This window comes from Sturnira hondurensis, unplaced genomic scaffold, assembly GCF_014824575.4.
Source record: "Sturnira hondurensis isolate 20B ecotype Veracruz unplaced genomic scaffold, ASM1482457v3 Scaffold0005563, whole genome shotgun sequence".
NCBI lineage: Eukaryota > Metazoa > Chordata > Mammalia > Chiroptera > Phyllostomidae > Sturnira > Sturnira hondurensis.
This window is the reverse complement of record NW_028078194.1, coordinates 1,051,794-1,064,619: the sequence shown is the minus strand read 5'-3', so window position 1 is coordinate 1,064,619 and position 12,826 is coordinate 1,051,794. Positions and strand designations below refer to the sequence as shown.

Here is a 12,826-nt window from a genome sequence, read left to right as displayed (position 1 = left end):
ATCCTTATTAACCCCTTTCTATGTAACTGGCATTAAATTTCTTAATTCATTATCTCACAGCAATCCAATAATAGAAATACTAACATTATCTCCATTTTACAGATAAAAAAATATGGAGTGATAAACTTGTTTATGGATATGAATATCACAATCGAGCTAGGAACCAAATCTAAACAACTTGGACTTCAAGGCCCAGGTTTCAGTACTGTGCTATACGAATGTGTTTCATAAAATCTTTGAACTTTAAGACAGCTTGGCAGTAGGCAGGAAAGAAAACCTCCATTTGGTGGAAAAGGAAATTGCTAGAATTAGTGATAAGGAACTATTCTAGGGTCACACAGCTGATCCTTAGTGGAGCTGGCTTTGGAACTTTCATTATTTAGTACTAAAATAAGCACTCTTTCCATTGTGACCCCATATTACCTCTCAGTCTATAAAAGGAAAGGTATTTATACCCGTGAAAGCACTTTAAAATGAACGCGAAGTGCCATAGAAATGAGAGCAACTGTTTGCTAGGATGATCCACGTAAATATTGCTAGCCCCCCAAGATAGCCTTAAAAGGAATGGTTAAGAGAGAATTGGTTTTCGTTGTACTGAGTCGATGGATCTGTCTGATGCCATGCTGGTGCGCAGGACACGACAGCTGGAACCAACACTAAAACGAGTGGGTCGGTAGAACGTAAAAATGGGAAAATGTTCAGCCTCGGGTAAGGAATCTCACCTATGAAAATAAAGGAAAAGCCTTTTCTTACTAAAGTTATAGAGAATAGTGACTTTTCCAAATTTATTTATTTTTAAGTTGAATTTATTGGGGTGACATTGATTAATAAAATTATATAGGTTTCCGGCATACAATTCTATAATACATTGTCAGGTCTCCTTCCATCACCACTTATCCCTCCTATGTTCTCCTCCACCTTCCCCCCACCCACTCCTTTCCCACTACTAATCACCAATCTGCTGTCTGTGTCCTCAATCTGAGGTGGTTTTTTTTCACCCAGCCCCTCAACTCCCCTCCCCTCGGACAGCTGTTAGTCCTTTACCTATACTTAGGAGCCTGCTTCTACTTTGTTAGTTTATGGTGTTCATTAGCTTTCTGATTCTACTAAATATAGAAGGGAGGATTGTTCTCTTGAGGCTCAGGTCATTCTCCAAGGTTGCAGGGCGGGGCTTCATGGAGAAGCATTACATTGGGAAGGGTCAAGAGGAGGATGCTTACCTGCTACCTTAAAGTGTTGAAGCTATGCAAAAGCCATCCCAACACTCCTGTCAACAGATTTGTCACATGAATACCAACCAAGCTGTCAGCCTGGTTTTGACTCAGAACTTGGGTAGCCTGCTTCACATACTTACTCACACTCCTGTTTGGTCCTGGCATTGCCCATTTCATCCCCAGCCCTTGCTGCTGGGTTAGTCAGTCCTCTCTGAAGCTCAAGCGATGTAGATTTTGCTTTAGTTTCTCTGTTTACGTTAAGTATGTGTTAAATTCTGGTCTTGCCTATTGTACAGAGCCCCAAGAATCCTGTAACAAGTAGGCACTTTCCTGACTGGACTATCCTAACCTAAACTCCATATTGGGAGACAAAACAAGAAAGATTTAAAGCCTAAGATTTGGATTCAGAAAACTCTGGGGTCAAAACTCAGATTTGCTTCTAATTCTTAAATATTTGACCCGAGCTAGTGTTCGTGTTTTCTGAGTCTCAGTGGCCTTTGGGCAAATACAGGGTTTGGCGGAAGTAAGGCTGGCTTGAGTGTGGTTGGTAGCAATGTCTCGCATGAGATGGCCAACAACTTGAAAATTTCACCTAAAATGTCATATGGTATGCTTGAGTGTGATATTGTCATATTACAGGATTCCATGCTTATGATTTTGTAATAAAAGATTTTGTTATATAATAAAGGGGCATTATTTATGCTGGCCCCCTGTAGCTAAGCATAGTACCTGTATAATGAAGAAAGACATGGACAGGGATGAATGACTTAGGCCATATATTTAATAAAAGTTAATTAAGTTAATAAGTGTATAATAAGTGCTAAATAATATTCATTATTTTAATTACTGTCATTATTGTGTTGAAATTTCCTATTACATTTTAAATTCAACACATAAATCATAAGGGCAAGAATCACATTTTTCTTCATCCCATACTTCTAGCCTTTAACATATGAGAAATGCAGGGTGAAAAGGTTAAATTAATAACTTTTAACTTTAAGGAGATGCTCAGAAAACCCTTTGGCAGGGACTACAAAGACAATCTGCCACTAAGGAGACCCCCACCTCCTGCACAACACGGGCTTATGATTAGACTGAAAAATAATGGTTCCATATGAAAGTTTTCTCCCTTCTAGAAGCTGCCAGTGTTCAGAATATGGGACATGTAGTACAAAATCAAACTAAAATTATTAAATTGATATAATTGATGAAAGTGATGATGATGTACTTTGAGATTCCTCCTGATAAGAAATTATAAATTAAGAAAATACTTTTAAGATATAGCAATAAAAATGAGAAAATCCAATTTGATTAAGAAATGCACATGTTGTGACAATTATAATTCCATTCAGTTTAAGGGAAACATTGCGGACAAAAAGTTCTACCAGCTACCCATTAGTAGAATGATATAATTTTTAAAGAGATCTCAATTTTCACTTCTAGTCATGAGAGAATAACGAGTTTTAAAATTACCATCCAACCCTCAAAATTAGAAAATTGAAACCAACCTAATAAACAACATTTTTCGGACATTGGCGAGCAGGCAGCACTGTGATCATAACTAAGAGGATGAAAACGGTAAGGTGAGCCCTATGAAGCCCTAGCTTTTTGCCTATCAGCAATTTCCGCGTTGCAGCAAAGGTAGGGGAACCCACAGAAGCTCAGTGGCCTAGTTTACTGAAGGTGACAAGGCTAGAAATCAGGGAGAATGAGGACAATAAAATACATGGGCCCGAGTAACAGAAAATGAGCAGTCTAGAGAAAAAGCTCCTGAAATATGAAGATACATCTCCCGGAGCCTTTGGCTAAATAATAATCTGCTGATGCAAAGGGTAAAATTCCACAAGAGTGGACAAAGTAAAACTCTCAGAGGAAAATAACTGCAATGAACTATAAGTAAAACAATTTCTGGAGTATACATAGAGATTGAACTGAGTTCCCACCAACCAGCAAGAAGAGACCTCTCTGAACACATGGGAATTCAAGGGAGACCTTGGAAAGGACATGTCTCAGTGTTAGGGCTAAATTTCCCGAGAGGGGAGATTGCTCTAGACCTGCCCTTGGGAGGTGGAAAAGTTTCAAAACAATCAAACTTAGGTGCAAGTAAATTAACTGACTGCCCCCAAAATTCCAACCCTATTTAAAGGGATAAAATAAAATTCAGCATTCAACAATGCAAAATTCAAAGTCTTGTAACAGTGGAAAACTGTAAAGGTGGAAAATTATAACCCACCCGAACATTCTTTGACATTATTTCTGTAAGTACTACTCGGGCTAATACGTAGCTTGTAGCTGAACAGCATGTTTATATAAGAATCCTAGGAACTAACTTCAAAAGACAGACTCCAACCTTCAGGCAGCCCAGCTCTGGGAGATCTACTCCCCTTTGACCGTGGAGCCAGGATGATGTCAAGTCAGGATGATGTGAATCCAGAATGACTAAACCAGCATGATGCACACCAGACCATCACTCGCCTTACTGGAATGGACTGTGCTCGTCTGCACATAGAGTTTTCAACACCTTCCCTTCGTCTCTTTGTTAAAAAGACTTCTGCCGCCACTGAGAGAAGGAGAGGTGGGCTTTGAGACGAGAGTCCCCCATCATCCTAGGGAGATGGGCTGTGAGACATGCATCCCCCATCGTCCAGGTGGCCCGCACCTGAAAATAAGCCACTTCCCTTTACATCAGCAGCTGCCTCTCAAGCCTGGTCTTTCATAGTGGCAGACAGCTGGATCTGCGTTTGGTTTCAGTCTGGCATCCAATGAAAATTTATGAATATGGAACGGAAGCAGGAACATATAGCCCTTAAGCAGAAGAAAGTCAATATATAGAGCAAACTCACAAACGACAGAGATAATTAAATAAGCAGAAAGTATGTTAAAACAGGTATTAAAATATGTTTATGATATTAAAGGATTTAAAGACAAACACAAAAGTAAGATAGAAGAAAGATACAGCAGATACACAAAAGACCTAAATGAAATATCTAGAGATAAATAATACAGTACCCCAAATTAAAAATGCACCAAGTACAGTTACAGCAGATTAGACAGTGCAGAAGAAACGACCACAGGATGTGAAGCATAAGAAGAGAAAGCATGTCAGCTAACGCACGCAGAGAAAACCACTCGGGGAAGACACAGCTGCAGCGACTTGTGAGTCAACTGCAAGTGGCCTGGCATATATGTGATTAGAGACCCGGGGAAAGTAAAGCACGAAAGATACTTGAGGAAACCATGGACACAATTTTTCCAAATTGGATAAAAACTATATATGCATAGATGCAAGAGGCCTGTAAAGTTCCAAGTAAAATACACACAAAAGCACAAGTTTCACCCAAATCAAATTGCTAAAAAATTATTGACAAATATTTTTTAAAAGGTACATGAACTACAAGGAAACAGAGATATGGTATTACATACTTCTCAGAAACTACATATTCCAAAATTCAATGAACAACAGTTTTTAAAGCACTGAAGGAGTAACAACAAAATATGAAGGAGGTCAATCTAAAAGTCAATTGTAAGAAAAAAATCTTTCAGAAATTAGGGCAAAATAAGAATTCACCAGTCAGCACAGCTAGAAATTCTGGAGCCGCCCAAACTTTTTCTAAGGATGTGCACATTCCCCTCTTCCTCCTCCCTCCTGGAGCAGAAGTCCCACAGCATTAGCTTTTTCCCATCACCACTAACCATCAGGGAACTGCCAATCAAAATCACAGTAAGATGTGACTTCACATCTGTTTGGATGGCTATTGTCAAAAAAAAGAGACAAGTATTGCTGAGGATGTGGAAAAATTGGAAATTTTATACACTGTTGGTGAGGACACAAGATGGTACCATTGCTGGAGAAAACAGTATGGAAGTTTCTTAAAAACTTAAAAATAAAACCACCTTGTGATGTGTCAATCTCATGTCTGTGTATCCAAAAGAATTGAAGACCTTGAAAAGATATTATGTGCCCCTGGTTCATTCCAACATTATTCACAATAGCCAAGGTAAGAAGCAACCTAAATGTTCATTGAGGAACAAATGGGTTAGAGAAATGTGGAATACGTTTTTCATGTATTCCACAATGTATGTATTTCAATGCATACACTGGAATGCTATTCAACTTTTAAAAACACACCCTGTCATAGGCAACAATACAGATGAACCTAAAGGACACTGTACTGTATGTTGCTGTGTATGATGTACAACCACATTTTAGTACTACCTGTGTATAGTGAGCACCCTCATTTTTCTCTCAAAAACTTGGGCAAAAAATAGTGTACATTATACATGGCAAAATATGGTACTTAGTGAAATAATCCAATTACAAAGGACAAATGCTGAATGATTAATGTATATAAAGTATATAAAACAGTCAAACTCATAGATGCAAAGAGTAGAATGTTGGCTACCTGGGGCTGGGAGCAGAGGAAAAGGGGAACAGTCGTTCAACAGGGACAAAGTTTCAGTCATGCAGGAAGAAAAAGTTCTAGAGATCTTCTGTACAACATAGTACCTATAGTTACCACTCCTGTATATACACTTAAAAATACATTGAGAGGGTAGATCTCATGGTAAATGTCCTAATCATGATAAGAAAATGAAGTCAAAATAAAGATTTTTTTCCAGACACACCCTGAGAGAATCAGTCACTAGCTGATCTATAAAACAAGCAATGTTCTAGGAGGTTCTTCACGCCAAAGGAAATACGACAAGGGGAAATAAGGGCAGGGTCTCTTAAGCTTCTAACCGAAGAGATAAAAATAATAATAACAACAATAATAACTTAGTAGTAGTAGTATCAGTAGTGGTTTTCTATTGCTGATAATAAATTACCACAGACTTAGCAGTTTAGAACCACATATATTTATTATCTCACTGTTTCTGTGCGTCAGTGTTCAGGGCATGGCGTAGCTGGGTCCTCTGCTCCAGGTCTCACCAGGCTGCAGTCCAAGTGTTGGCAGGGCTGCGTTCTCAGCTGGAGGGTTTCCTGGGAAAGAATGCGCTTCCAAGCTCATTTGAGTTTTAGGCAGGATACATTTCCTTATAGCTGTATGACCGAGTCCTGACTGCAGGTTGTCGGCTGGGGCCACCAGCAGATCCTAGAAGCCACACATAGATCCTTTCTATGCAGGTTTCCTCAACATAGCTGCTTACTTCATCAAGCCAGCAAGGAGAATCTCCTGTTCCGGTCTGCTAACGTGTTTTCTTATACAATGGAAAGTAACCAGGGAGCGACAGCCAGCCCAGAAACATAATCTAATCAAGGGTGTGACAGCCCATCACCTTTGCCAATTCTAGAAGCAAGTGTCAGGTCCCTCCCTTACTCAAGGAGTGCAAACTACACAAATGCATCGACATGAGGAGGCAAGTCATTGGAGGGGTCACCTTTGGGTCTGTATGCCATATCGTTACCATGGAAACTTGCTTGCTTAAAAAAAGGTAAGTGTATTTAACTTCAGAAACATTCCTTCATCATTCTAATTAGGTCTTGGTAAATTTCCTGGGGCGCATCCTGTCCAAGGTAAAAATCCACATGATTGTAGTGAGGAATAAATTTGTAATAAATGAGTCTGGTGATTTTAGGAAGTAAATTTTCAGTGTCCTTGGAATTAGCCACACGGTCCTGTCCACCACTCCACACTGCTGTTGGAACTTCCATCTTAGAAACGTTGTATAAGGGAGGTGTAAGCTAAATACAATAAAAGAGACAGAGAGAAATAAAAAAAGTTTTCATGGAAACCCACATTATAGAACTAACATTACCAGTTTTTAAACATAATCTTTAAATATTAAAACTGTGCAATTAGGATACACAATGATATACAGACATTAAAATGTTAAATTTACATAAAACACTTCAGGGCAATAACATGAATTATGAATTTTAAAAGACAACCATTATATTTCTGATTTTCACTTTTCTGAAAATAGGAAAGGATCCTAGAGAAAAGGGGCCCTTGTTTTTGTGGGCATTATCTTTCTAGTGTCACTTGGACTGGGAGTGTGTCCTTTCAAACAAAATATTGGATAGGATAACTATACATACCCCTAATGCAGAAACCTGGGCTCAGGGGAGTTATTGACATGTGAGCAGACTCTTCAGGGAGCATTGGGACCAATACATCAAAACAGACACTGGGGATATAATGTTAAAAAGCCAGCCTGTTACAGAGCGATCCTGCCTGGGGTGCTCATCTCCTGGCAGGTTTTCCCTGGTCCCTGGGCTCTGGTAAGACCTTCCCTGTGCTGATTCAACAAATTCCACTCCTCTAGTTCCAGAGTGGTCCAGGGTGACCAGGTCTGGCCAATTAGCTCTTTATTCTCCTGGCCACAGTGGTTGTATGAGAGATGATTAAAACTGGGCTTGAGTTCTCTTTGGAACTTTTTGCCTGAACTATTAAAAATTACTGCTTTTTTCTTTGGGTTTGCAGAACGCAAACCCCAAAGAACCAGATACATCTAGTCACCTGTATTAGACAGGTTACTTATCTCCATTTCATTTAGTTCTTTTCCTAGAGTTTTGCTCTGTTCTTTCATTTGGGCCATATTTCTTTATTTTTCAATTTGGCAGCCCCTCTGTATTTATTTCTGTATTAGGTAGAGCTGCTCTTACTTCCTGTCTTAGTAGCATGGCCTATACAGCAAAGGCACCTGTAAACTGTACGTGGCAGAGCCTTAGGTAATTGCCAGGGCAGGGCAACCCACTTCACCGTTCCCTGGCCAGAGAGGGGACAACGCCGCTGCCTGGCCTCCAGAGGCATGCCCAGCACTTGCCTCATTTCCTGTCCCTTCACCCACTTCCTGTATGAGATTGGTGCTCCTCTAGCTGCTGCCCTGTGGTTTGTGTACATTCTAAGTCCATGTGGGTCCTCCAAGCAGTGAAAATCTGACAGTTTCTTCTGCCACCCCAACCCCCACTGGTTTTTATAGCCAGAGGTAATGGGGGTTATCTTCCCGGTGCTGGAACCCTAGGCGATTCCTGGGGTTGGGATCACTTGCTCCCAGGGTATTCAGAGAGAGGTTTACTCAGAGAACTAGAAATATGCCTGAGGGAGACTCGACTTGGTAACTGTGCACCCCACATTCTCTTTGCAGGGTGACATTCAGGCAGAGCACACTGGTACCGTCATTCCAGATGTTATTTCCAGTTGATGGGTTGGTGTTTCAATTTTTGCATTACTGCACATTTAAAGCACATCACTTCTACACATAATACTGGAAGGCATTGGACCCGAGCTTAAGACCAAGTGGTAAATAAGAATGTTAGACAAAGGCAATGTAAACGGCAAAGAAGGAAGTCAGTGCAAATTAGCACTGGTCAGTAGTGCATTGAGGGGAGGACGGACTCAGGGAAGCCTGGTGCAGTGGCCTGAATGGAAACTGCAACTGCTGAGAGAAGAGACGTGCTTTTTCTGACTCTATACTTTTCTCAGTAGAACAACAAAGCATAACTACTTAAATGCAAAGATAGAGATAAAGAATACATGAGAACGCAACACAACAGAGACAACAACAAATATCAGCAAGCTTCAGCAAGTTTCAGGACACAAAGGGGGTCTGAGAAGACCCTGAAATCAGAATATCTTTACCGCAATGATTAATACCCTGCTAAGGGTGAATGGAGAGCCTAGAAAAATGACAAAGAAAAGTGAATGTTCGGATTAGGGTTTAAGTGATACACAGTGTCTTTAGGCCAAGAATTTTTACTTTCTTTGTAATAAAAGATTGGTGATAACATTGGTAATTACACTTGTCTAATGTATAGTGTTACTACTTATAGTTGTGACGAGGTTTATTGCTTTTTAAATGTGCACATAGTTGACCCTTAGTTTATTTAGGATTTATTTTCCCCCAAAGTAACAAGCAAAATATTCATAGCTCAACCTGAATCATCATTTTAAAAAATGGAATCTGAAAACATACTGACAAAGCTAATTCCTGCGAGTCACTTAATCTCATCCACACAGGTATCTGAGTCTTACAGAGCAAGACCACCACCTAAAAGTTTTTCCTAAAGCAGTTACATACTTGCCAAAGCAAGGAATTGGCTAATTATTAGTAAATAGTGCATATAGACATAGTGTGTTTGTGTGTTTGGGCACACACACCCACACGCATATGTAATTATAGAGAAATCAGATTTTTCATACCAGTTGAAGTTATTCATTTTTACTATTGTAGTTATTATGGTCATGCTGAAAATTTGCTTTTCAAAAAGTTTCCAAACTTCCACATCCCTGATTTGTAAAACCCATGTATCTTTGATGACTACTTGTTTAATGTGAGCTCAGTCTATCAGAAAGAAGTAAAAATCTCTATTAAATTCCCTTATTTACTACCTCCCCCCCCATATTTCCCTTAATATCGAACTTGTGCTCCAAAACTTTTCATAGATAACATCAAGAAACACCTTGATGTAGCATTCTCTGGGAAATAGCACCCATTCTTCCTAAAGGTGACATTCCTGTCTGCTGTATCCTTAATGGCCCCGTGTAGTAGTAATAAACAACTTTCCAAAGAACTAATAAGACTGCGTTAGCTCATTTTATAACAGATGAATATGAAGTCAGAGCATATGCTCCAGAAACAAAAGTTATGTATCTTTACCTCTCCCTTTAATATATGATTTTAAATGCTGAGAGTTTCTGTTTTGTTTTGTTTTTTTCTTGAAAAACAGTGAGTAGAAGAAGAATAGACTTTAGATTCAGAAACTCCTAGGTCATATTTCAATTCTTTACTGGCTAAATAATTTTGACAACTTAACCTCCCTGAGCCTTGCCAGGTCATAGTGAAGATCAAAAGTAATGGTATGGCGCAGGGTAAAAAACCAGTAAGTAATAGATGATCTATACAAAATAGCTGGCATAGTTTGAATGAAACCACTTGGTCTCATTCAGAGTGTTTAATGAGTAGATGCCATACAGGGTGGTGCAAAAGTAGGTTTACAATTTCTCATATGAAAAACAATATAATGACTGATAAGCCTCCTTCTGCCCACCCTGCCCGTGTTAGCCCGTTCACAGTACGCCCCGATGACTGTTACTACCGTACCTGGTGAAAGTGCTGCATGTTCTGATCTGGGTTTCCCCAATCAAATGCTTGGAACCGACCAGAATTAACAGCCTATAGTAAAAGAATAAACACATTAAAATGATATAAAAATCATACATTTAAAGACAGTAAGCAAGAAAGGTACAGAGAAGGTTGACATTATATCCTACTTTTTAAAATTCAGTAAAGATTAATAAGCCAAATGATACTAATTTCTGAAACATTGTTAAGCTTTTATCCCCACTTCTAATTTTCCAATGAAGATCCTCAAACAGAAATGCCTTTAAAATGTTACAATGCTGCACACAGAAAAGGTTTAAAAGGTGCTGAATTGACTGATTCTTAAATATCTTGGCTTAAGGAATTAACGTATCTATATCTACATCTATATATCTATATCTATACATATTTAAAAGGTACCACCTATACATTTCTTTTTTTAAAGATTTTTACTTATTTATTTTTAGAGAGAGGGGGAGGGAAAGAGAGAGGGAAACATCCATGTGTAGGTGCCTCTCTTGCACCCCTTACTGGGGACCTGGCCCGCAACCCAAGTATGTGCTCTGACTGGGAATTGGACCAGAGACTCTGTGGTTCACAGTCTGGTGCTCAGTCCACTAAGCCACACCAGCCAGGGCTGTCCATACATCTCTTACATTAAAAAATATCTGCCATCATTATTAAGTAACTTTAAACTTTATTATTCTTATCAGGCGGTCTAGGATATTCCGATGACACTCCCTGTTCTTAAACAGTTTTGTTACTATTAAAAGGGACGTTCATTCCCAGAACACCCAGGTGCTTCTGTGGGAGGTGTGGCTTGCTGGGTCTGTCTCCTGACTGTAGGGCCAAGGCCCCACCATGTTATCAGTAGGGTGGCCACAGGCTGCATGTCCAAGACACCACACATGCCCCTTTTCACATTTTAAATTTAAACTTCAGATATTAGAATAGGAACATTCATACACCTAGGGGTTTCTTTTTCTGTTATTGCCACCCATGCCTGTTCGAAGAGGCAGATAATTTTTACCTTTACCTCAAGCTCTTCATTAAACTATTCACAGACTACTCTAAGGGTTTTTTCTTAACTTGAATTTCAAGTATTTTTCCACATTCATTGATTTAAACTTGATTTTAGTTTTAAATGATCCCATCAGATTTATACTGACAGAGGCAACAGCCTTCTGTTATTGGAATTTTGCAAGCTTTTAACAATGGGAAGCAATAGAGTGTACTAGTTAAAAATATGGATTCTTGCATCAGAGAGGCCTGGTTTGAATCTAGGCTTAAAGAAATATTGAACTTGTGGTCCAGGACAAGACATTTGTCTTCTTTAAACCTGTTTTCTCACCTGTGAAATAAGGTTGGCAATAGCATTCTTCTCACAGGTTGTGAAGAGTAAACAGAGCAATAAAAACATGTAACACCTAGAAATGCTCAACAAATCTTTTTTACTAATATACTACCATCTTCCTCATTCTTGCCTTAGCGGCCTATATAAGTTATGACCAAATATTTTGTACCCCCACCTTTATTTCTATCTTGAAGAGGACTTTCTGTCAGAGAAGAATGCTCTGGAAGAGAGGAGTCAGTTGTGAGATGTGTGAGGGAAGGGCTAGGGCATTTGTAGCATAGGGATATTAATGTCTTTATTGCCCGATTGTCATGAAAATGAATCAAATGACAATGGGGGAAGTCATGTATAGAAATGATAAAAGAACACCTAGGAAGTGCTCAGTAAATATGAAATTAAAGTTGTACTGCTCGGAAGGCCATGCCCATCAGCCCATCAGTGAGTCTGTCTCCTCACTAGGTGGTGCTATGCCTTGAACATCTTTTTCTGATACAAATTTGAAGGCTTATTTCAGAAATCCTCAACTAGTGCTTCAAGCTATGGCCATGATTTTAAACTTGAAAGCAAGAAACAAATGTGTCAGGGTATAGTTTAAAATGCAAATTTCTAGAGATCTCAGATACATTAAAATTTGGGGAGGAACTCCCTCCCCACCCCCCATTCCACACACAAACTGTCTTATATACTTGGCTCAGGAAACTACACTAATTGAACTTGACTTATCCCAAAGCTTGTCAAGTATTGAGTAACACAGTGACACAAAGAAAAAACTTAAACTGAGGGTCAAAAGAGGCAACATTAATCTATATTAATCCCTCCTTAATATTTAATTTGCTCTGAGTAAAACTCCATACTCTGAAGTGGCCCATAGGCCACATGAAGAGTGAGATCTTTCTGGAATGGCCTATATCATGATGCATAAAGTTCTGCTAGAGCTGGTGATGTCCCAGAAGAGGAAATACAAGCTTTCCCTAGAAAAGGCACTTTGGAGTAATCTAAGGATCAGAATTCAGTTAGAATCCCCGGGAACCAGGCCCAGACTCCAGACACCGAGGGCATGCAGATGAGAAGGGAGTAAAGGAAATCAACACGTGTTGATGCTGATTCTAGAAATATCAGTGACGGGTGCCTGCAGAGCCCTGTGGTGAGCTGTCTGGGGTGCTGCTTGGGGATCTTGCGTAGATATGTGTGCACCACAGCAGAAACAGAAAGC

At 39.5% G+C, this 12,826-nt stretch overlaps 1 protein-coding gene across 2 annotated transcripts in view; it reads right to left on the bottom strand.

Annotated features, from left to right (window-relative positions):
* Nucleotides 1-6,085: 6,085 nt before the first annotated feature.
* The window catches only part of LOC118987946 (lipase member K), a 98,731-nt gene continuing 91,990 nt past the window's right edge, over nt 6,086-12,826 (bottom strand). For both annotated transcript variants that reach the window (XM_037047286.1, XM_037047285.1), the window contains 2 exons: nt 10,260-10,331; nt 6,086-6,897 (listed from right to left, as the gene is read on the bottom strand). In XM_037047286.1, the coding sequence (XP_036903181.1) occupies nt 6,664-6,897; nt 10,260-10,331 (306 nt within the window). In that variant the 3' untranslated portion in view covers nt 6,086-6,663. The remainder of the gene's footprint in view (nt 6,898-10,259; nt 10,332-12,826) is intronic.